The sequence below is a fragment of the Candoia aspera genome, chromosome 12 (genome assembly GCF_035149785.1).
Source record: "Candoia aspera isolate rCanAsp1 chromosome 12, rCanAsp1.hap2, whole genome shotgun sequence".
Classification (NCBI taxonomy): Eukaryota; Metazoa; Chordata; class Lepidosauria; order Squamata; family Boidae; genus Candoia; species Candoia aspera.
In genome coordinates, this window is record NC_086164.1 from 12,700,127 (window position 1) to 12,725,382 (window position 25,256).

The window sequence follows — 25,256 nt, forward strand, 5'->3', positions numbered from 1 at the left end:
GCTCTTACGTTTGTATCAATGACACTTCCTAAAATCCTGACATTTATGAAGGTCTCCTTTTGCTCAAAGACCAGAGGCTGAGCTGAGATCTATGGCTGAACTGTGATTAGCATGACCAGTCTGAGACTTCATGAGTTTTGGAATGTATCAGAATGATAGCAGAAGCTGTCGATCCATCTATGCGATTATGGAATCAGGAGTGGGAGTATCCAGTTTTGGAAAATTGATGGCTCCAAGTTTTAAGAATTCTTAAATACAGTTCTTATTGTTTAGGGAATTTATCCAAATATTTTGTATTTATTGGATTACCCAAAGAAAATTTTTAAAAAGGGGGGATATCTTTTTGTGTGTGTGTGTTGGCATTGTAAAAAAAAAAGTGAAGGCTCTTTGACTCATATGATTTGGCTTTGTTCCTTTATGGCTCTGGTTTGGTTTCAACTTGTTACAGGTGTTAATATAACTTCGAGGGAAAACGCAGTAGCTAAAGATATAAATGTGAGGGTCAATTACAGTCCAATAATTGATACTTCGATAGTTTAAGAAGAATTCTGGCAATGTTTATTTATTTATTTTTCAAATTTATATAGTTGCCCATTTCATATATAGAACTCTGGGCAGCTTACAAACAATTAAAACAAACATTAAAAAAAACAGCAAGAAAAAAACAATATAAAAATTTAAAAACAAGAAAAAAGTAAAAGCACATAAAAACCATCATTAAAAAAATCATAAAATTTTGAGCACAGGGTTTGGCAGAGATAATTATCTTACATAGGTGGAAAGAACACAACACCCAAAATGTCAAAGGATGGATTCAAGAGATGTATTCTTTGTCAAGTTTTGATTGTAGAAATGAAAAGATGGAACAGTAAGTTTCCATATGGTCTGGATTTAGTAATTAACATGTTAGGCCTGAATAGTTATAGTAATACTATATGGAACTTTTTCCTGTTTTTAGGTGCAGTTCATTTCTCTCTCTCTCTCACTCACATGTTTATCTTTTTTAATATACATTTTATTTGTGAAACTTAACAAAGAAGCTTTAGAAACAACTACAGATTCCTGTGTTCAAATTTGAAGACCTATCTATTCATTTGCAGTTGGCTAAAACAAGCAGAATCTATCACAGTTGAGTGTCACAAGCACCTGCAGTTTGGGGAAAGCAAAACCTTTTGATCTTTTTTTAATGTATCAAGTTTATTTATTTACTCAATACGATTTTAATCTATCCATCTCCAGACAAAAATATGGGTTCACACACTGCATCTGTGTTTGGTTTAGGTGTAGTGGGGGTGATGTGAGTCCAGTCAGTGTCTGAACTTAGACAACTTTGGTTTAATCAAGATGCTTTGGTTTAACTTATCGTAATATGTGAACCAGCCACTCGGAGAATGGTCTCCTCTGGTACTGATTACACAATCTGGATAGTGAACATGATTTTTCAGGTGCTGTGCCTTACACTCCTAATCAAAACACTTTGTTGCCTGCCTACAAGAAATTATGTTCTACTTTTAAATGGTATCTGCAACTAAGGTGACTAAATGCAAAAGAGAAGAGAGATTTGGGTTGTGGGAATTGGTCTGTATACTTGTTATTCTCTTCAGCTTGTATAGGCATGTGAAAGTCTCTTTGCTGGGACAATTTTCTCCATAACTGTAGATAAGAGCAGAATCCTTGGAAAAAATTTCTGAGCTTTTTTTCTTCTTCTTCCCTTCTCTCCACTGCTACCACAGAAGAAATTACTATGGAGGAAATTGGGCAAGTTTTAGTTTCTCAGGATTATTGTCCTGGATAAAAGAAAACCAAGTAAGGAACGGCATTATTGTTTTATCTCAAATATCTATTATTTTTTGTGGAAGCATTAGTTTTAATTTAAATATAAATCTTCTTTTTTTTTTTTTGCAAAATAAGAAAAAATTGTTAAGCCTATTGTTATTTTTTTTTATTATTTCAAAAGGGGAGAAAATGACTAGAAATTTCCAACAATACCACTGTGTCCCACATGGCCTTTAGCTTTTTTTAAAATTAGTTCTTTAAAAAAAACACAGTCCTCACTCATATAATGATTGTCTGCTTGTGTTGTAGAAATCATTATGAGCCAGTCAGAACTATCTGTGGGTGTATGTGCTGCCTGTATTCTGTATGCTGTACTTTTCAGAAGTTAAAAATGAACAACTTGTCTTAAGTAAGCAGCTTGCAACTTGATAAGCATCTAACAGCTTGACTTTATATGCAACAGAACCAAGATACTTATTTCTGAAATTTTAAAAGTTTAAATGAAACCAGAACATTACAGTGCTATTTGTTGTTTTTTCCTGTATTTTCTAATGCAAACTTCATTTTCTTTGTCCCCATTCTTACAAGGAAAAGGCTGATCCATGTGAGGACAGCACAGATTGGCAAGAACTAATTCTTGAAGATGAGGAAGGGATTCCTCTTAACAAGGGAGATCAAACCATCCAGAATGTGGAACATTTCTGCTATGTTAGGTGAGTACAAAGTGTTATGGATCTAATTTAATAGATGTGTCTGCATATTCCATTAAGTCATGTTTTTGAACTATGGATTATTCAGTAAGCCACAGTTTAGTGTGTGGAATATCCTAGAGTGGTATAATGCAGTGTGTGGCTTCAACCATGGTGGCTGTATTTGGAAGGAGATATTTTGAGTGCTGAAGGGAAAGTAAAATCCTCAACCTTCTAGAGAAAATGCTTGGAGCTTCTTGCCACTTCAAGCCATTGTGAAAGCCTAGGTGACTTGAGGAATCCCATCCATTCTTCTCTACACCAGACTTCAAAACTTGTGATGAACAAAGATCCTAGCCATATCAGTGCAGCAGTTTTGCTGTCATCATAAGAAGTCCTGAGTCTTCTAGCATGGCTTGTGGAAATGCACAGATACCATTTTGTGCAATGGGAAATAGTTACGGTTTCATGAATTATGAAAGCTTGACTTTTCCTAGATTTGAATGCAATTGTGCTTTTAGAAACATACTGTCTTTGATCATGGAGGTGATACAGAGAGATCGGTAGCCCTATTCTCAATGACCATTTTATCTCTGTTTAAGAACCATTCAAGCCTGCAGCCATCAGCAAACCTTGTGGTAGCCAATCCTCTTGTTCCTCTTATTTATTCATAGTTTATTAAATTTTTGCCCTGCCTTTTTTTTTGTATAAGCAATTTATGGCTAGTGTAACAAATACTTCCTTTTGTCTATCTCATATTGCCCACTAATCAGTTTCATTGGATGAGTGGAACTACAGTATTATGGGTGAAGAGGAAAAATGCCTATTGCTTCCTTCTTGATGTATAACATTAATTGACTTTTATCATTTCCTGCCTCCTTTTTTCTGTATTAAACAGCCCCAAACATTTGCAACTGTTCCATATAGGGGAGCAAGCGGCTCCAAATCCTCAACTACTTGGTTGTTGCTGTTTACATCTTTCCTTCTTCTAGACTAACCTTCAAGCTGTACATTGGTTATTGCATCTGCACCAGCTCTTTGCTTTGAATAATTTTTTTAAACCGAGTGCATTTAAAAAGAAAGGCTGTTTAAAAAACAAAACAAACCCAAAATCCTTGTCTCTAGCTTATGCTTGAGAATCAGTTGATTGACACAATTCTGATGGTTTATGTGCTTCCGTTGCTTTTTTCCCATTGCTTCTTAACCCTAACCCTGAACTCCTATGAAATTGCCATTAAACATTTATTTTGAAAGAATAAAACAGCTGGGTAGCAGTGGTAATAGAATGTACAAAGCTGAACCGAGTGGCCGCCAAATAAAATGCATCCATCAAAGGAAGAGAATACCATCTCTGCAACAAGTGGGATAGAGGAAAGGGGAAAAAAAGGGAAGCGACTGAAAAACAAATAGCGAACACCTGTGCTGCATAAATTAACCAGCTGGTTGGCAATTTTTCTTTTGACCTATTGGAAGGGTGACTGGTGCGAAGCATTAATAAGACACATTGGCTTTGAGAGATTCCTTTGTTGGTACCATTAATTAATGAATGACACTAGATAATGTTCAGAATTTACACCACAATTGGTGCTGCAGATGCATCCTTTTTTGTGAGATAGTATTACCAAAAAAAGGGGGGGGGGAATCCCCCTGATCTGCACAAAGATTTAAATGTGAACATTTGTTTTCCTCCTTCAGTTTTTACTGCCACAGCTATTCTGTTTGGAAATTATGTCTTTAGGTGAAAAATATTTGGGATGGTGATTATAAATTTCCTAGGAACCTTTCAGATTCATACCCTAGATTCAAGAGGATTAGTTTTTTAAATTCATTGTTGTTGCGGGGATATTACGTAGAAGTATATGCATAGTCAGAGGCTTGCAGTGAACGATTTTCAGTTCTTTGCAGACACAGTTGATTGGATTTACCCAAGTTGGACTCTAGTGTTTGGGCAGGCCTTGGGAGATGGCCTTGGCAACTGGTTGTCAGTTTAATATGGATTCTTTTCAGTTTGTGGACCTCAAGGACATAGACAGGGTGTATGGAGAGATGAGACTTGTTCAATCTTTGACCTTCCTGGTTACTTAAATCAGCCAGAATGGGCTGGCCCTACATTAAGAGAGATGATCAACACCTGCTTGAGAATGAGATGTGCACCCTTCATGCTTAAAGGATATACTGTAGGTGTAAGGCCTTTATTGGAAAAAGTCCGCCCTAGATCTGTAAGATCCCTTTATTATTGGCCAACCTCAATTATTCCATTCTTGGATTGAGAAAGCAGCAACTTTTCAGCTTTGAATACATCCAGATGAAACTGATTTTCTGGACCTATTTCAATTAGTATTTATCTGGCATTTGGTACTACCTTGGTTGCCTCAACAGATGACCTATGCTGGAAACTAGATGAGGGAAATGCAACCTTCTTTCTCTTGAATCTCTTGGTGGCTTTCAGTACCACTGACCAGATACTTCTGTGTTCTCTGTCAGGTTGAACTTTTGCTGTTTTGCTGTGGTTCTGGTCCTGGCAGGACTTGCTGGCTGTGGAATTCTGGGAGTTGAAGTCCATACATCTTAAAGTTGCTAAGGTTGAGAAACACTGATCTATGGTATTCCATGGTGTTCTGTCTATACTGTTTAACATCACAGTGGTGATTGAGGTCATTCAAACCTTTGGAGTGAGATGCCATCAATATGCAATTGTACCCAACTATACTGTTTCCAATTTTCTAACTCCACAAAAGCAATCAATTCCTCTGAACGTTGCCTACCTTCATAATAGTTATAAAGGCTAGGCAATGATCATAATGAGGGAGAACAAGCCAAAATTAAATTCTGATATGACAGAAAGGTGGTTGGTAAGGCAAAAGCTGAACTCAGTGGAAGTGAAACTTGTTCTAGATAACGTTGCACTCACTCAGAAAGAGCAGCTACATGATCTAGGAGGGCTCCTTGACCTCCAGCTGTCACTGGATTTGCAGGTTGAAAAATGATACGCCTGTGTTATTTATTAGCTATGTTAAAATAATAAAGCTGACATTAGGAGATCCGATCAACATTGCTAATGCCATTTCCAAAATAATACCTGCAGTCAAGGCTGTGGTATGATGCTCAAGATCTCTTTGTTAAACCCTTGGAGCATCTCTGGATTTCAGTGCCATGATTGCTGAAAATGCATGGTGACACTTATTGCTTTTTAACAGGGAATCAGGTGAAAGCTATTGTATCAGCTATATAATCAGTTAAAACAACAACTCAACTACCACACACACAAACAAACTGGGGTGGTGGTGGTGGTGGTGGTGAGACGAATAGCCATCCTGGCCCAATTCAGGTATAAAACACCTCTATGTACTTGGTACCATCATTCATTACTGTAGCTTTTGCCACTCCCCAGTTTCAAAAGTGTTCATTGTAGCCCTGTTCACCAAAATGTTGTCCAGCTTTAGATGAAAAATATGGCCCTGCTGCAGTCCTACTAGTTAGGTATTAAATGTTATTTCAGCCTAGCTAACTCAGGACTTCCTCTTGTGACTGTAATTTGATTATGATTGGGCAAAAACTTTAATAGCTTTTATCTCCTGGTGACTGAAAATATCCTGCCATTTGTTGATAGCCCAAGTTTTATTTCTGCATCATATCAGATCACCTTCCAAATTACAGTTCATTAGTCACTGGCTAAATTTAAAACATTTATTTAGTGGACTAAAGGCTAAGTAGTTAAGAGATTAAAAACTACAATGCAAAATTGTTGCCAATCTCCTCCCTCCCACCCAAATAATGACACTACCTTGATTCATCTCTCTTGGTATAAACTGAAAACTCTAGTTCAAGGTATCTGTTGCAGAAGTAGCTTTCCTTGAAGTTGAAGTTTAAAAAGGAAGGTGAACTCAAATGCAGAGTCTGGACTTAGAAGAAGAATGTTAAGCATTTTGCCGTTAAGAAGGAAAAGGGGTTTCTAAAGTGTTGTTACCTGTGCTGACTTCATTCATCTGACCTGCTTACCTTTATTGTGATAGGTAGTTAAGGAGCAATGGGCATAGTAGCAAGATACCTCTATTACATTTGTTTAAAGGCCACAGATGGGCAATGTTGCCAGTAAGTTTATTTCCTGATTGTTGTAGACAAATACACTTTTAATGATATTCCAAAATGTTCCATTTAGCTTAATCCTTCAGTCTCCTTTGAATTTTCAGCGCCAAGAGCCAACATACTGTAGTGATTAAAGTATTGGACCAGAAGTGGGACTCTCAGCTACAGTAGCTCATTGGGTAATGTTGAGCTAGTCCACAACCTTCATCACAGGTGGTTGTGGAGATAAAATGAGATCTTTATGAACAATGCTTGGAGCTCCTGGAGGGAAGGTGGGATATACAGTACATATATAATTCCTTAGAGTTACTTGTGTGGCGCAGCGTGGTAGGCGGCAGTATTGCAACTGAAGCTCTCTCCACAACCTGAGTTTGATCCCAGTGGAAGCTGGATTCTCGGGTAACCGGCTCAGGTCAACTCAGCCCTCCATCCTTCCGAGGTCGGTAAAAGGAGCACCCAGCTTGCTGGGGAAGGTGACGACTGGGGAAGGCAACGGCAAGCCACTGTCCTAACAGCCAGGAACCACGCTGAGACAAGGAATAGGTCTCTAGTGTTTTATTATTGCTACATAACAGAGAATCCTAACAAACTGAAGAAGCGTGGGAAAACCCAGACATATAAACCCCAAAGGCTAAGGCGGGCCTGATCTGTGTCTCTTTGAATGGCCACCTAATTCCTCAGTACTACACATGCGCTTTACAGCCTGGATGGGAGCCCCCTGCTCGCCATCCTTACTCATGACAGCCACCCCGCTCTATAATCTGCCAAGAAAACGTTGTGAAAGCGGTGTCCCCCCAAAGGGTCAGACATGGCTCGGTGCTTGCACAGGGGACCTTTCACCTTCACATATACTTCCTTGCCAGTGCAATTTTTGTCAACACCCTCTTAGACACGTGCTTGAGCTTTTTATGAATTACAGTAGTTTAATCAGTGGTTTAGGATGTGGTTCCTGTAACAGCATCCAGATTTCATTTTCCTATTATTATAACTCTTATGAAGGTTGACCAAACTATGAAGGCATAGCTGTTGTTGTATTTGCTAAGTTGGTGAAACACCTGCTTGCACTGGACAGTTGCAAATTAGGTTTTGGGGAAACTGATTTTCTTTCTCTCTTTGAAAAAAAACAGCCAGGATTTAACAGAAGACGTTGAAGAAGCTGGTGCACTACCAAGACCATCTCCCTCAACAACCTCTGCCTTTAGTAAGGTTTCAGAGGAAACATCTCCTGTCACAGAGATTGAGACTGGATGCTTGCCTTCAGATGGTGAGGCCAAAAGTGAAGAAACCTGCCTGCAAAGTGTTACAGGAAGTGATCCAGAATGTACCAGTGACAAGGAGGCTACAGAAGTGACCTCTCTGGAAGAGAAATACTGCGACAGCATCATGCCTGATCCATCAGTATCAGAAACAGGAAACAATAAATCTGAATCAATCACTGAAGCTGCAGCTGAACCAAGGAAAATTACATATCCCCAAATTGTAAAAGAAGGGAGGCGGTTTAATATTGATTTAATTTCTAAGGTAGGGGCTTACTGACTATACTTCTTCTATCTAAATCACTTCTGCTTTATTAAAAAATATTCATTGAGAAGCTTCAAAGGCTAAGAATGTGACAGTAATATTAGGATCCAACCCTGTGCTTTTTAAGGAGCATAGGTAACTTTAGGAAAAAACATTTGGCATTTTTAAAGAAGGGTTCCTTCACACACACACAAACACACACACACACACACACACACACAAACGTTCTCACAGAAATGGAGAAGGAAAAGCTAAAAATGTATTTTGATTGTTTGCTTCCAGGAAACAAAAACTAGTTTCCCATACAGTAGCTGCACTATCCCACACATCCCATACCACAGAGCCTAATGGGACTTCAAACTTCATGGGACTTTCCAAAAGTAATGTGGGGTAGTATAGAATAGTCTCCCACCCAAAGAAGGTGATTTGTTGTGGTTTATTTGTTCAGTCGCTTCCGACTCTTCGTGACTTCATGGACCAGCCCATGCCAGAGCTTCCTGTCAGTCAACACCCCCAGCTCCCCCAGGGACGAGTCCGTCACCTCTAGAATATCATCCATCCATCTTGCCCTTGGTCAGCCCCTCTTCCTTTTGCCTTCCACTCTCCCTAGCATCAGCATCTTCTCCAGGGTGTCCTGTCTTCTCATTAGGTGGCCAAAGTATTTCAGTTTTGCCTTTAATATCATTCCCTCAAGTGAGCAGTCTGGCTTTATTTCCTGGAGGATGGACTGCTTTGATCTTCTTGCAGTCCAAGGCACTCTCAAAAGAAGGTGATAGGTATTCCTTATTGAGCATACCAAACTGTTTGCAATCCCATGCAACCCTAACCCTAAGTGAATCTCACAATAGTGTTTATTTCCTAGGGTTTCCAGTGTGGTCTTGTAGTCCCCTAATGCTTAACTGGATGGGCAGGGAATCCAGCCTTGGCTAAGACCCACTTCCCATCAAACCAAATTGCTTACTCAGAGCTCTCCATGGTGCTGTTGTTTTGGCCTGTTGCCATCCATGATCTTCTGCCCAAGTTCTGGACAGGGCACAGCTTTGATTTGGAAAGTGAATTCCCATGTACCTCTCTGGCCTTGCAAAGTTATCTCCTTGTGGCTATGACTACTCTGAGAATGATGGCATGGTGTAACTAACTTTCTCCAGTGGAGCATTGCCTTTTTAAAGTTAGGTCATCCATCTTGCGCTAGGGGTTTTACATTCATGTCCTTCCAAGAATGTATAATAAATTTGTAGCTTACACAAAGTGAGCAAAGGTATTAGAAGATTAAGTTTTATGGTTTCAACTTGTAACCGTTGCAAGCTTGCTGGGATATTGAAGAAATAAGGACAGCCATTAAGTTTAGAGTCCAAACACAAAAATTGGAGGAGATGATGTGTAGAAAGGATATGCAGAATATTAGAAAGAAGATTAAAACCTCTGAAAATCTTGTCAAATATATTCTTCCAGAGTGGGTATCTAGTTATTTTTTATGATTTGAAGGCATGTGTGTGTGTTGAAGAGCTCCAGTAAGAATCTTTTTAATTTACTTCCAGATACTTTTTGATTTAGTTCCAGGTATTTTCTTTTAATTCTAAGGAAGTGTCTTTCCAGTTCTTCTCCCGGTGGAATCATATTCCTTTGGAGAAGAATATTACTTCTATAGTGTCCTTTCAGCCTTCTAGGTTATTTCCTCCAGCTGCATAAGGCTGATATTTGCTGCTACTTTTAAAAAAGTTATTTTTTATATTGAAGACTATTTGTGCTCGCTTTTCTTTTCCAGCCAGTTCCTCAGCCATAAGAGACACTTATAATTTGCAAAATACTTTGCATTCTTGACAGAGAGTTCCTTGTAGGCAATAATACCAAGGGAGAAAAAGTATATTTAAATAGCAATGATATTTTCTTGAAGAATTTGTGTATTATATATTCCTTTTCTTTCTTGCAGCTACTCTACTCCCGAGGATTGCTGATCGACCTCCTAATTAGGTCAAATGTCAGTCGGTATGCAGAGTTCAAAAATGTTACCCGTATTCTTGTATTTCGAGATGGGAAAGTGGAACAGGTACACTAATGAGTAAAATTACAAAACTGAACTCATGGCTCATTTGAAAGCACTCCTTTTAATAAATGTGGTCCTGATGTTTCTCTCCTCTTACTTCCATCTCTTCAGTATCTTCCTTTGTTCTTGTAAAAGCAATAGCAACAGAAAAACATCCAACATTGCATATATCATCATTCTGTTTATACCAGCCTTCCCCAGCTTGGTGCCTTCAAGAGTTACTTGGGATAACTGGTACAGTTTAGAAAGGATTATTCTTTTTGCAGTCAACCATGGTTGGTATGCATTGATGGAGAAATAGGGAAATAATGAAAAGATAAGCCCCAATAATTCTGGTTTTCAAAGACAAAGGGTGAGATTCATGAGGGGCATGAACATCCAGCATTGCCGTAAAGTTGATTAAAACTCAGGACCATTGTGACACCTGTGATCAACCCTTTGTAGTGAGAACAGCAGATGACTGGCTTATTACGTGGGAGGGGAAAAGGCTATGTGGCAGCAGACGTGAATATTTTAATGATGCCTTAGGGCAGAGAAATTAGGAAGTTCTGCGCTGATTTTAACTCACAAGTTCACCAAGCCAGGAATGGTAGATGTGAAGGTTGAAGGGTATTATTAGACATCAAAAGTATTAAAACCAAGCAATTATTCAAAAAATATGTGACCTCTTTGTATGCAATCACTTTGTATGCAATAAGCCAATACCTTTTCATGGTTAACCCTGAATATCATAAATGGTTGAAAGCATGACTGCTGACTGGTTCAGTGTAAACTTCCCTTCTTTTGGCTACATCCTTGGACCACAGAGGTATATCTCCTCAAACTCCTTTCTAGTACAATTTCCAGGCATCTGCCCTTATCATAGTTAAACAATGGCAATGGGTTGTATCCAAAGATGTCTTTCAAAGTGACCCTATTCCAACAGTTGGCATCAGTCCAATAAAGGTTAACTCAAACCAAGATTTCTTCTGAAGCAGAAATTTGAGGAGCAAATCCTGACTGAGAGAGGGCAGAACCCATATTTGTTTACCAAGGGGAAAGTTAAGGAAGAGGGTTCAGTCCCTCAGCCTGTCCCTAAATTGAGGTAGCAAGAATGTGGTATCTGTAAGAGGAGATTATCGGTTTATAAAATCCTGTTTTTTCTCCTCAACTTTTTCAAGTTCTTTGAGCCAGGGACACTGGCACTTTTCTCTTTCAGGTTCCATGTTCCAGAGCTGATATTTTCAATAACAAACAGCTGACTATGGTGGAAAAGAGAATGCTGATGAGATTTCTGACCTTTTGCCTGGATTTTGAACAGTGCCATGATGAATATCAAGGTCCGTATCTTTTGTTGAATGGCAAAATTCCCCGTGTCTTTATTTTTCAATCAATTGAACTTCTCTATAAACCTCTTGATTCTGACATCCTTTTTATCATGGGAGCTTGTAAGGAAGTGCCGCATGGCTGGACTTTCCAAGTGCTTTACATTGCTGGGTTGCTGTTGTGAAGCTGCTCTGATCATTCATGATGGTGGAGACCTCTTGACGACTCTGAGCTCAGTCTGGGCATTGAATAAGATAATACAGACATAGGATGGGTGGAAGTTTCTGTGTTTAATTAGCTCACACTAAACCAAAATGAGGCATATATGTTTGTAGGTTACAAGATTGAGCTGAATTGCTGTGGTTTGTAAGCTAGGTTTTAGGACATTGTACAATATATACTGTATGAAGTATAAATCTGGTCAGTTGTTTATTCTAGGGATGGGCAATCTTTTGGGGGCCAAGGACTCACTTAACATTTTAGGGGAGGCTGAGGTTGACCCATATTATTTATGCGGGCATGGTTTGCTTTTTTCAAGGAACATGGGAGCATTTCTGTGCTATGCCTATTTCAGGGCTTACACAGCAGTTGTCTTCACTTTCCCACCCAAACATGGCAGGAAATGGTGCCTTAGATTTCAGCAGTCAGGTTCAGAAGGGGTTTGGAAGGCCACAGGTATGTGGTCCTGGATTCTCAAGTTGCCTATCCTTGTTTACTCAGTAAGCCATAATTGAGCAGCCTGTTTTCTTGACATATGTAAAGACAGCCATGCTGAAGATTCTCTTCTCTTCTCTTGAGACAGCCCAGAAGGATTGCAAGTTTTCTGACTATTTAAAAACCCAGAAGTTAACTCCCAACCTGCAGCATTTCATTCTGCATTCCATTGCAATGGTCTCAGAGGCTGATTGCTGCACCGTAGATGGGCTGAAGGCAACCCAAAAGTTTCTGCAATGCCTTGGGCGCTACGGCAACACTCCGTTCTTATTTCCTTTGTATGGCCAAGGGGAGATCCCTCAGTGTTTTTGTCGGTAAGTGTATTTCCCTTTTTTTAGGCACTGTAATTTGTTTTTTTAAACTACTTTATTATTTTCCTTTTAACATTTCTTTAAGTGGTTGAGTGGAAAATATGCATCTTCTGTTTAAGAAAATACGGCCTGTAGGCTTCTTATTGTTTTGGAGTTTGGAGGAACAGAGTAGAGAAGGTGACTCTTGGTTGGCCAACCCTTGATGCTTTAGAGCAGTGTTTCTCAACCTTAGCAACTTTAAGAAGTGTGGACTTCAACTCCCAGAATTCCCCAGCCAGCTTACTGGCTGAGGAATTCTGGGAGTTGAAGTCCATACATCTTAAAATTGCCAAGGTTAAGCTTTTAGAGCATCATTCTTTGTTAGTAATTCAGGATTTAAAATGTAAAACTTTAATTCAGAGTTGACTCTTGGAGTGGCAGCGAACTAGGGCGTGCAAAAGGTTTTGAATCCAAAATGCTTTGAGGTCAAAGTGCGACGTTTTTCGTTTGAAACACCTGCTCCGATCTTTCTGGCAGTGTTCTGTCTGAACTTGAAATGGCGTTGAGGTGCTTCCAGTAAAATCAGAACAACCCATTTTGAACCTGAAACAGCTCTTTCAAATTTGAAATGTTTTGCATGCCACAAGTGGTCAACAGTTTCCCATCTAAAGAGTTAGCAGCTGCCATCCAGATACGCCCTTCTTTTCCATCCCTCGACCCCGGCCATTCTCACTACTGAAACTTTCTTGTATATTTAGAAAGCTGTCCATGCTTGTTTGTTTGTTTATGACAGTTATATGGCCACTCAGCTCATATATGTCTCTGGGTGGTGTATATCAATAAAACAAAAACAGAACAAAACAAAAAATAACATAAAGCCCAGTTACCAAACCACAGTCATACAGAAGCCCATAGCTGAGTTGGAAATAACAAGTTCTCACTCTCCCAACAAGAGGGGTTCATTTACCATCCTGACCCAGTGCACAGGAGCAAAGCCAGGTCTTCACAGCACTGCGAAAGGCCAATAGAGCTGGGGCCACCCAAACCTTATGGAGGTGGGGAGAGGAGCTCTTTCCAGAGTTTGGGTGCAGCAACAGAGAAGGCACATCTCCTAGATCCCATTTGATCAGGGTTTCTCAACCTTAGCAACTTTAACATGGGTGGACTTCGACTCCCAGAATTCCCCATCCAGCATGGGCAATCGAATGGGATGGGTAGAAATAGTCAGAGGTGGGCGGTCCCACAGATAACATGACCTTTGGCATATCGATCTTTATAGGTGATCACCAGCAGCTTGAATTACACCTGGAGGCCTATGAGGAGCCAGTGCAATTCACAGAGCAGGGACGTTACACGGGTGCTCGTAACTACTTCTGTTGCTGCATTCTGGGTCAGTTGTAGCTTCTGGGTGGTTTTCAAGGACCGCCCCATGTAGAGTGCATTGCAGAAATCCAACCAGCAGGTGGCCAAGGCATGAGTAGCTTGTTGTCTGAAACTCTACAACTGTATTTCACCCAGGAAAGAAGTCCACGTCATTTCCCTCCTCCTCCCTTTATTTTGGACAAACTAAAGTCATGGACAAACCAGACTGAGAAATAGTCTGGCTTGTCATGCCCTGTACTAAACCATGGCTTGTTTAGAGCTTAGCCCAGTGTGCAAGCCCCACGATTGTGGCTTATAATCAAATTGTGTTTAAAGCAAACCATGGCATAGCATCATATCCTCATATGCTATAGTGTCACCTAGTGCGCTTCAGTGGAGCACCAGAAAAAAATGCCTGAGAGAACAGCATTGGTAACAGTGGGCCACTGGTAGCAGTCCACAGAGACCCAGCCTGGCAAAAGCTCTTAACAATTTACGTTTAAAGCAAATCACTTTTATTCAAAAAAGGAATATATTTGTTTACAGTGCTCTCTTAGTGCATATCCATCAACTTAGAGGTCAATGTTTTTTTCTTTAAAGATTCCTCCCCCACCCCCCAATTCTTTTATTTTCTGAATACATGGCTTCCTTCATCCTTGTATCCTGGTATGTGTTTCCCAGTTCTGCATGGCATGTAAGATTTCCAGGAATAGCGTTCAACCAGTCTACCAAGTGGTAACATCTCTGCCTATACATCATACCCTACAATTTTTATCGCCAGGTTATCAGAATAAGGTGTCACTTGTCCTGTGATTTCTAACCACCTCTTCATATTCTGTTTTAATGTAACCCTCTTAAGCGTTCCTTGCAGTCAGTTATCCTGTGTGTTCTCATCAAGGCTACTGTTATAAATGGCATGCATGCATATTTATGTGAATGATTCAAAGACATTTGTAAGTCATATCCTTGCATTCTGAATGAGCTCCGCATCAACTCTGCAATGTTCTCTAGAACTGTGTTGGTCCCTGGAGTGTATGTAAAATCAGCATTTATTCCGAAACAGTTGTGAGCCAACTGACTTCTTTTTTATTGCTCTGTAACTTCTATTGACAAGGGTGCCCATTTTTAGATGCAGAACTTATCAAAATGGAGTTTATGCGATAGCAATGGTTGGTTCTTCATATTTGCTGTTTAATCCTGGTTGCGGATCTAACCAATACATAATTTCTTCCTGATAAATGGGTTTTTTCATGTCTGAGTGAATTGGAACCAAAGATTCCTTTCCTTTGATGGAAGGAGTCTCCCTTTAATGGAGGGTGGGAACCTCTGACAACTTTATGGTGGGGATCAAAATACATTTGGCAATAAAAATAAAAGCATTCCATTGCTCCAAAAAAAGGGGCAATCAACTATTTTTCTTCTTCGAGGCTGCTTTTCTTCTCTCCTCTCCTCTTTGTCCCCAAAGCCACATGAAAAGGTATTTACACTTTTCCAGTGTACAAAAGAAGGACTTGATATTTAGAGAAAAATCCTTGAATCATTGTCTGTCATGGAAATATTATAAAGAATAATAATTTAAATGCTGGTTAACAAGGTTTAGTCTGAGCACAGTAATATCAGAGAGTTGCAATTAGAGAATTTGTCAGTACTGTGCTGTTTTCTTCATTGCTGAGAAATATGTCCCAGTAAAGCCATATGCTGAGTGGTGCCCACCTCTTTGTTTCCTAAAGGAGAAGCTGCACTGTGTATGGTGAGTTAGGGCTAAGAGGTGGGAAATGTGCTTCATCTCCAGTTTGATGCTGATAATTCTAGGTAGCATTCAGCTTTTGCCAAGACTGAGGTCAAGGAGCTCTATTGATATTTGCTTCTTCCTTTTCTTTGGTCTCAGTGTAGGATAGCAACTTTCTATTGTTGGACTGACATACTCAGGCCCATAAGAAAGCTGGTGAAAAGTACAATATCTTGGCTAACTTGGTTTCTTAGTAAAAGACCCTTAAATCTGGCCTTCTCCAGCTGCAATAGACTTCTTCCCATTACCCAAGACAATCCTGACACTGCCATATCATGTTGGAGGGTCCAAAGTTCATTAAGACAGATTTAATCATTAGTGTACATGTTTTGACGTGTTAGTTCTTCTGTCTGCAAACATAAAACCCCTCTGTCTCATATATTCTTGAATTTACAGATATGCAGAGGTGTTAATTGGCAATTTAATAATAAATGACACACAGTTTCAAGTGTTATGAAAATCTTTATAACCAGTTTTAAGAGCCAGTTTACGTTCTCAATGTGTCTCACATGGAAGGTAGGGGAAAGAGGAGAATGGTAGCTTCACATTGAGTTGCAGAATGAAGAATCTTAGTTGGTGGGGTGAGTGGCCAGGACATCAGTGCAAAATTAAATAATTTGAATCCAGAGCAGCTTCTGACATCATCATCATCATCTTCAAGAAAACATCTGGACCCTATTTGAGTCCCATGGACTTTTTTAGTAAACAAAAATTACCAAATCTTGGCTTGAAAGGTTGCCCGTTTACCCAGAAAAGCAGATGAAGGCAACTTGGAGGAGTAGGCAGGTTTATGCCTACGCTTCCATAGAAAAGTGAGGAAGAACCTTACCAGTTTGTCTTCTGATAAATGAGTTTTCTCACTAGCCCTGCCTACTGGGGGAGCCATTTTGTGGGAGTGAAATTGTAGTGATGCCCACTGATCCCAAAAGGAGGACCTTACCTCATATCTATCAAACCTGACTTATTTCTAGGGTTTCTGCAGGTATTGATGGCTTAGGTTATTCCTTCATAGTAAGGCCTGGGAAGTACTGGAGAATGGGCTTCTTCATTTTCCATCTTGAGACCTGTGCTCTCTTGTGTGGTTTCAAAACCACCCGGAGGTATGTATAGAGTATATCCTGGCTATATCTGATTAGCCTCTAGGTAAAGGTAAAGGTTTCCCTTGACATTAAGTCCAGTCGTGTCCGACTCTAGGGGGCGGTGCTCATCTCTGTTTCAAAGCTGAAGAGCCAGCGATTGTCCATAGACACTTCCGTGGTCATGTGGCCAGCATGACTACACAGAATGCCGTTACCTGCCCACCGAAGCGGTACCTATTGATCTACCCACATTTGCATGTTTTCGAACTGCTAGCTTGGCAGGAGCTGGGACTAGCAACGGGAGCTCACCCCGTCATGTGGATTTGAACCGCCAACCTTCCGATCGGCAAGCTCAGCAGCTCAGCAGTTTAACCCACAGCGCCACCGCGTCCCTAGATTAGCCTCTAGGGAAGTAAATTTTCAAGGGTTGGCTTGCAAAAAGAAGAATGGGCATAAACTAATGTTTTCTCACACTTAATTCCTTAGTTTGGAATAAAAACGTTCAGACAGTCTAACTCCGTTCCAAAGGATCAAGAGAAAGATGAAGCATCAGTTAGATGCCATGTTTTATATGCAGAAGGTGCAAGGGTTCATTCCCTGGCATCTCTATTCAAAAGCATTTTGCGGAAAGATCTGTTTTGACTCTCAAGAACTCCTGCTAGTTGCGGTACATGGACTGGATCAGTTGGACAAATAGCTTGGCTTGATACGAACTGGTTTTCTACATACACATTTTATTTGTACCTACTTTGTACCCCTTCCATTTTTGTCCTTTCCTGGCAGTGGATCTTTAACCACAGCATGGAAATTGTTTGCTTTTAACCACTTTCTGCAGTTAGTTTCGCACTGTTATCAGGATGCGTGCTAAAATATGAGAAGCGTGGCTGTGCTTGCATTCAGTGGATGTGCGCGTTTTCCCTTCCTTTCTTCTGAGGAGTGAACCTTAGCTTGGGACAAATATCAGTGAAGTAAGACAATCCATCACATCTGAGACCTGCTCTCCCGTGATGGATGGATAGATTGGTAAAGTAACTCAATAATCTTCACTTTTTTTCCTCGGTTATTCACAGATCAGTGAGCGCCGTTGTTAATAAAGCTATGGAATGCTTTTGTTGTCCTTGCCCATATTATTTCTCAAGTTTTGACAGGACAGGCCTTTTAATTTGAAAATAACCTTTGTGGTGAAACATGCCTCCTAAGCACACAAAGGCCTTTGTGAGCGTGGCACTTCACAATCTGTTGTGGAGAAACTGTTTCTTGGAGAACACCATTTGGAATACTTCAGGGTTTTTTCGTTGTTGTTGTTTTGTTAAATAGTCACTTGCTGGATACTTGTTTAAAATATATTAGATGGTTAATCCATCTCCTGGTTGAGGGATCTCTGACTTTTCTTTTGGATATTCTTTAACCCTCAATCAGTTCAGTTACTCAGATCTCCTTGAGGAGCAATTCTATTGAGGTCCCTCCGGAACAGTAGATAGTTAAGAAAGCCAGCACGGCATAGTGTTTGAGAGCATTCACACAACACGTTAAGCCAAATGGACCATGTTATGTTGTAAACCATGTTTTATAATGTGCAGTTTATAAAGCCATCCATCCATTGCTCTTTCCGGAACTGTAGTTAAGCAAAATGTTGTATAGCACCACATGTAAACCAGGTTATCATTAGACTAGAATAAGCAGGAACCAGTTCTATATCCCATCCACACTGAAGGTTATTATCTTTTAGCCTGGTTTTTTTTAATTAGATGTATTTGTCATCTTTCCACCAAGTTGCTCAGTGATGCATCTGGATTCCCCACCTCTATTTTATCATCACAACAACTGTGTATGGTTGAGTAAGGCTTTTTTAAAATTTATTACAACAGACCAAAAAAAAGAAAAACAAACTGACTATAAAAGAAAAAAAGAAATCAAAACAACAGCAACCAGTTACTGAGTGAGTCTTGTCCAAAATCACCCATTGAGCTTCAGGGTGGAGAAGTTATTTGAACCCTGACCACCAGCTAATACGTAAACAGCTAACTCTATCTAGCTTTTTGGCTGATTGTGTTGATTAAATCATGGTTTATGACAGCACAGTGGGTGAACTCACCGCGACTGTATTTATATTGATTGAAAATGTGGTCACAGTTTATGCTGAATCAGCCACCAACTGTTGTCTCCCATTCAGAATTATTGGACTATCTGCAAACTGCTTTGCAATACTAATTATTGTTAAAAGTTGCATATTATTATGCTATTAAAGAACAATAGTCATTTACAATGTAAGGTACCACACATCTGGAGAGGGTCTGATGGGGAAGGGTTACCTTAAAGCAGTGGTTCTTAAATTGTTTGTCCCAATTACCCCTTTTCCCAGTCTTGAATAATGTCATTGCCCCCCCATACACAAAATATAGATTCTGTTGTTTTACACAAGCATCTCAGCAGTGGCAGTCCCAATCTGGATCCTCAACTCACAAATAATTACAGATTGCTCCATTAACCCCAGGATATGCCCAAACAACCACCTTAAAGGGTTGTTTAAGGGACTGTGAAGATTTCAAACACCTATGATGTCTCCTTCAAATACTAAACAGGATTTTGACTTCTATATTGATTTTGAATGATATTGGCGGGATTGTAAAAGTAGGATGTAAACACATTTTATGACTGCAACAGGCTTCCTATCTGATATTGAAAGCAGTTTGTACTGAACACGAAGGTATCTGATAAAGAAGTATTTTTATTATTTTATTTCCTTCTTCCAAATGTTCTGATCCAGGAGAATCTCCAGGCTGGAGTGTAAACCCCCCACCCAGCACCAGACACACCAAGCCTGAAGCCTCTTGTAGCATTCATGTTTTAATTAAAGAAAACAACTCGTTAGAGGCAGTTATTTTCTGTGAAGTGTAATGAAGATTTATTTTAGGGAGTGACCTTCACTGGATTAGCTCTAGCAGTAATCAGTAGAATTAATAGAATAATCAAATTATATACAAACTCATAAATCATTGTGAATGTGCTGTCAAAAGTTCAGCTATTAATGGGCCCTGTTGTTGTGCTATTGTATTAGAAATTGCAGTGGCTGATTTCTTTGCCCTGATGGAAACCGAAATGGCATTTGAAGGCTAGGAAGGAGGGGGGGGGGCGGTGGGGGAGCCAGGAGGCAACTAGCAGGGCAAAAATTTTCACAACTGTTAATTTAGCTGTAATGTGGTTTGATGTCAACAGGGCAAAGTTGAAGTGGAGTGCACAGCAGGCGTGATCTTTCAGCAGAGCCTGAATTATTGGCAGAGACAGTAGCTGGTTAATTAGAGGAGTATCAGTTTAAATATCTATTTAGGGTTAATAGTAATCAGAGTTACTTTGTACACTGGTCCCAGCCAGACCATCCTGAGTGGTCTGTTGTAAATAAAGGAGAAAAGAACGTTGATATGATCATGGGTTTGATTTTCATAATAGATTTCAGTTTTTCTAATTTTTTAAAAAAGAGTCAATGCCAAATTTCAGCTCCTATCTCTGGTTTGTGTGTTTCCTGACTGGCCCTCAAGGTGATACGTAATTTTAAGATAATCAGCATTTAATCAAAGAGGCCTGATACAAAAAGCAAAAAGAATGGGGTTGAAGAGGATACATAAGCTTAGTTCACACATTGTACACTAAACCAAAATGTGGATATGTTTTATCGGGATGTGTGAACCGTATATTGTGCTTTGTAAATCAGGATGTCTGGCTTAACGTGTGCCAACTCAGCCAATTGTGGCTTCTTTAACAAACTATAGGCAGTGAAATATGTTTACCTAATCACTGTGTTACTCAGTGAGGTTATAATTACCAGATAGAATGCTCATGGATTCTCTCTTATCCCAATACATGGATTCTCTCTCATAGCCCAATTCATGGATATCTAATGAGGATAATAGGGAGGGTTCTTCATATGTTGCTGGCTGCCACTTCTTGGAGGAAGATCAGGATAAAGATGCAGTTTCTAGAGTCCAAAGTCATTTTGTGTCTGCATGATGGGAAATTATGATGCATGGTGTATGGTTTTGGTGGATGCATGATTTTCATCACTGATGGCCTTCATTCATTCATTCATTCCATTCTACACTCAGAGCTAGCAATGGGATGAACTTTCAGAGTAGAGATTGTCAACTTTATAGTTTTTCCCAGCTGTTCTCTTCTCCAACAGTCATACTGGATTTGGCATTATGGGAGCTGAGGTCCAGCACATTTAGGCTTCATGGAGTTGAAGGAAGCTGGTTTGGAAAGATGAATAATCAATGGACACTGGAGCTTGGTCTTCTGTCCTGGCTAAGTAGGCAAGAGAACAGCACTTCTGGCTCAGTTTCAGCGGCAGGCCAATTGGGGACAGGAGTCATATGATTTTCAGTCTCTTTTCTTTTATTACTTTATCCTTGAAGTGTGAAAATAATCCTGTTGGTTCAGTTTTTCCACTTGTTGATTCAGCTGGATATGGGAGAAAGAAAAGAAAAAGTAGGTTGATTTAACTGGGGGAGAAAAATTACTAAGTGCTCTTAGCCACTGTGAGTTGCTGTATGCTTGCTCGTTGTTTTATTATCTTCAGCAGACATTTCTCTAATAAACACATAAGTTTAGTTTGCTGTGTTGAATTGCCAAAGACCCTGTCTCTCATTATGTACATAAACAAATCTGATTATTTTGCTTTTGGAAATATTTGTTTATTTTTACATTTTAGAAAGAAACAGGCCGGACCTTTTTATTTTCGTGCTGCTGGATTTCTCTAGTATTTCCCTCTTTCTGTTTTTAGCTGCTAAGTCACTCTGGTTTTGCATTTGGTGACCTTTCTTTTAATTGAGAGCAGGACCTTTCTTGAAATCTCACTCACACAAAGGCATTGTTCCAGCATCTGCCATATCATTTGTCACTTGATCTTGATTATTGTTCTCCAGCCAGAGATCTAGGGTGACAATCGATAGTCCAAGAGGCTATTTTAAGAGCAGGCTGGTAAGTCAGTGGATTTTGGCAGTAGGAGGTAAAGCAACAATTATGGTAAGAGGTGAAACCACTAGATTTTATTAACTGAGAGCACCATGGTGCTTTTCACGTAATGCCATTAGCAACAGCTACTGAGCCATAGACGTTTGTAACGCCTAATCAGCTGGGTCCATTGATATCTGTAACAAACCACAGTGAGGTCAAAACGTAGACATGTGTTGTGACATCATCATATAAACGATGCCATAATCCTCATGACTTTTGGCACAAGTACGTAAGTTAAAGCATTTGCACCATGAGATCCTGACACAAGTTTCATCATTTACCCTGTTTGCCCCCATGGAAGCTCATGGGCTGATCTCACACTAAGCAGCAATCTGGTGGCTTTAGGTTTCGCTTCATATGTGTTTTATAGCTGTATTGTGTGAAAATCAGACTTTATCCAGTAAACCATGTCTGAATGAACCATGGTCATTATGTGTGAATCAAATCAGAGACCTCAGAACAGATGAAAAACATGTAAGATCAGGCTGTCAATGGGCTACTGATATTTGTGACCCTTTGCTACCTTCTGAAACATGGGTAGCAATATTGGTTTCTAAGAAGTAACTAGAAGGTGATGATTATCCTCCACATCAGGCTTATGGGCTTTCTAAATGCATCTAGTTGAACAGATATAGTTCATACCAGTCAAGTATGACAGACTGGATGAGTGTATGGTCTGATCCAGCAGGGCTCTTCCTACATTTTTATTAAAAGCTTTCTAAAGATACTTAGGTCGACTCAGCCTTCCATCCTTCCGTGGTCGGTAAAATGAGCACCCAGCTTGCTGGGGAAGGTGACGGCTGGGGAAGGCAATGGCAAACCACCCCGCTCTATAGTCTGCCAAGAAAATGTCGCGAAAGTGGCATCCCCCCAAAGGGTCAGACATGGCTCGGTGCTTGCACAGGGGACCTTTCACCTTTTCAAAGATACTTGATAGCCCATGTAACCTGGCTTCAAGTTATTATGTACATGCTAGTTTTTGTTGTGTTGATGTTACCTCCACCTGAAACAGCCATTTCAAGTTGGCTCTGATCATTGATCTAGTTAATGCTGACTATGGTTAACAGCTATGCTGGCCAACTTTTAAACCAATTAAGGCAAGAAGATAGAATTTGCCCCAGGGAGGAGGACTGAAATAATTCAAGGTTGACTCTCAGTTATATTCACTATGGTCTTCAGGAACGAAACTTAATTTCAGCACTTCCCCGAGCCAAGTTTTGAATGAAATATTATTTCTGATTATACAGAATTTTAAATGATTATTTAGGCTTTATTTTTTGCTGCCTTTTTTCCCCAAGAATTCAGATGGCATGTAATTTGAGTTTTTGGGCATCCTCTACATGTTTCCCTTGCATAAATTCTGCCAGGTGTGGGGTTTGTTTGTTTGTTTGTTTCTTTGTTTTGCATCACACTATATTCTAGGAATCCTGGCTTACTAAATCATGATGTGAACAAACAACATAGGACAGAGCTTGTTTGCTTGCCATGCATTCCTCTTTTCTTGAGAGTAGCCAACCAAGCCATGAGGGATAGCTTTTTGTTATATGTAAGTTCACAATTATTGTTAAGTGGACCCAAATAACTCAGGATGGCAAACCAGCTCTAAACCAGTCTTTGCTAAAATACTGCCCTGATTTCTTTTTAATGATATGCAAGTATGCCTAGGAGATTATTCCTAAAAAAATCCGTATAGCATTACTATCTTACTGGATGTTTCAATGCTTCCTATTTCATGAATTATTTTAAATGAATCGTAGTGAAATTTCTTGTTTTAGGAAAAATAGAGCTGAAATACTTTAAACCTGATGCCTTGTTTTCTTGATTTCTGATGTCCATCTAGGATGTGTGCAGTATTTGGTGGGATCTATTGCCTCCGGCACTCCGTAAAGTGTCTTGTGGTGCACAAAGAACTTCGGAGGTAAGTCTCGGAAGACGTTACCTGCTCTCTTTTTTTCTATAACAAAACTACAAGATGAAAAATGCCAGAGTCTTATTTTTTTTTTTTAAAAACGATTCTTCAAAGATCTTCCTTGGTATTAATAACGCATCAACCTTGATTAAAAATAATTTGTGTATAGGTCCTCCAGAACTAGGAAAGTGGGTTTAGAATAAAGAAACTAAATTAATTTCCCTGTGATATTACTGCAGCCTCCTGATCACCCAACCTTGGAAGACAGATCATTTCAGTTGCCGGGGGTCTGGTGATGAGTGATGTTAGTTTTCCTTGTGGCCTTACCTACTCTAATTGATTTTCATCAGATGACAACAGAGCCCTCTGTTATTGCGTTTTTAAAAATGAAGCTCACCTAAAGATTCATCAGATTAATCTTTGCTGATAATGCATGTCACTCTAAGAGAAAGGCCTTAATGAGTTTTTAGGTAGATTGTTGTCATAAACTATGCTGCCCTCTTAGCCTGGGATGAATTATTTTTCCAACAGTATTGGGCTTTTGTGCAACTTTTTAAGGCTGGGACAAAATCAGCTGGTGTTTTATGGCTGCCAAATTCATACTGCTGGGATTGTGCAAAAGTGCTTAACCATAGTGTACTTAATTTTATATTATGGTATTATAGAGTGCCTTAACCAAAATGTGGGTTCCTTAAATATCCTATGATAAAGAAGCAAGGCAGGGAATGAATCTACGGCTCATTTTCCTTTCTGGTTTCCAGGTATAGAACTAGGAGAATGGAGTAGCTTAAATGGGGCTTTTTTAGGGTCAGTATTACTCCCACCTGTGTTTTCATTACCATCCATGCAGAGTGGGTTGGGGACCCAAAGGGTGGGGGATGTAGCCTTCCTCCACCCTGAGTGTCATGGCTCCAACTCTGATTGGAACATTGCCCTTATATTGTTGCCAAAATCAAAATCAAAAACATAAAACGACAACCCAGAAGTTCTTATCAGACAGTCACTGAAAAAATGGATGGGACATTAGCTGATACAGGAAAGTGTATTTGGATGTGGCTTTCCATGCCATGCACCACAGCACCCATGCGTTATTGCTGTATAGGTATGTAGTGGGCAGCGCTCTGGATTTTGTTGAACTACAACTCCCAACAGCCCCAACCAGCACGCTAGAGGGTTGCTAATAGTCACTGAGCAACATCTGGAGGGCCACGTGTTATAGATCCTTGACTTAGTGTGGGAGTGCGCAACACCCGTGTACCTTCCAAGTGAGGAGAGTTAGACAGACACGTTGCTCTCTTTCTGAGCGCAAATGCAATGATGAGAACCCTAGAGCAATTCCATCTGAACAGAAACTAAAACCTAAGAAGTCAGGCAATTGGTTCCTGACAGGTGTCCTTCATAAAAATTAGAATCATAGAATTGGAAGGGACTTTAGAACTCATCTAGAGCAAACCCTTGCTCAGTGCAGGCTCCAGTTCCAGAAAGGTAGCTAGATCGGTTTGCTGCAGGAGCATTTTAAAGAGCATTGCCTGAGATGCTCATACATTGATTGTGCCATATACTGGGAAAAAGTGGTTGTATGCCACTGTTGGATGTGCGGTTGGTTTGGTTTATGGCACTGGTTGGTTTAGTTTATGGCCCTGGTTGGTTTAGTTTATGGCACTGGTTGGTTTGGTTTATGG

At 39.9% G+C, this 25,256-nt stretch overlaps 1 protein-coding gene across 1 annotated transcript in view; it reads left to right on the forward strand.

Annotated features, from left to right (window-relative positions):
- Positions 1 to 25,256, forward strand: part of CHM (CHM Rab escort protein) — a 57,856-nt gene that overhangs the window by 14,716 nt on the left and 17,884 nt on the right. The window contains exons 3-9 of the mRNA XM_063313699.1: positions 1,734 to 1,806; positions 2,365 to 2,489; positions 7,679 to 8,072; positions 10,003 to 10,119; positions 11,315 to 11,435; positions 12,224 to 12,449; positions 23,506 to 23,583. Of these exons, the coding sequence (XP_063169769.1) occupies positions 1,734 to 1,806; positions 2,365 to 2,489; positions 7,679 to 8,072; positions 10,003 to 10,119; positions 11,315 to 11,435; positions 12,224 to 12,449; positions 23,506 to 23,583 (1,134 nt within the window). The remainder of the gene's footprint in view (positions 1 to 1,733; positions 1,807 to 2,364; positions 2,490 to 7,678; positions 8,073 to 10,002; positions 10,120 to 11,314; positions 11,436 to 12,223; positions 12,450 to 23,505; positions 23,584 to 25,256) is intronic.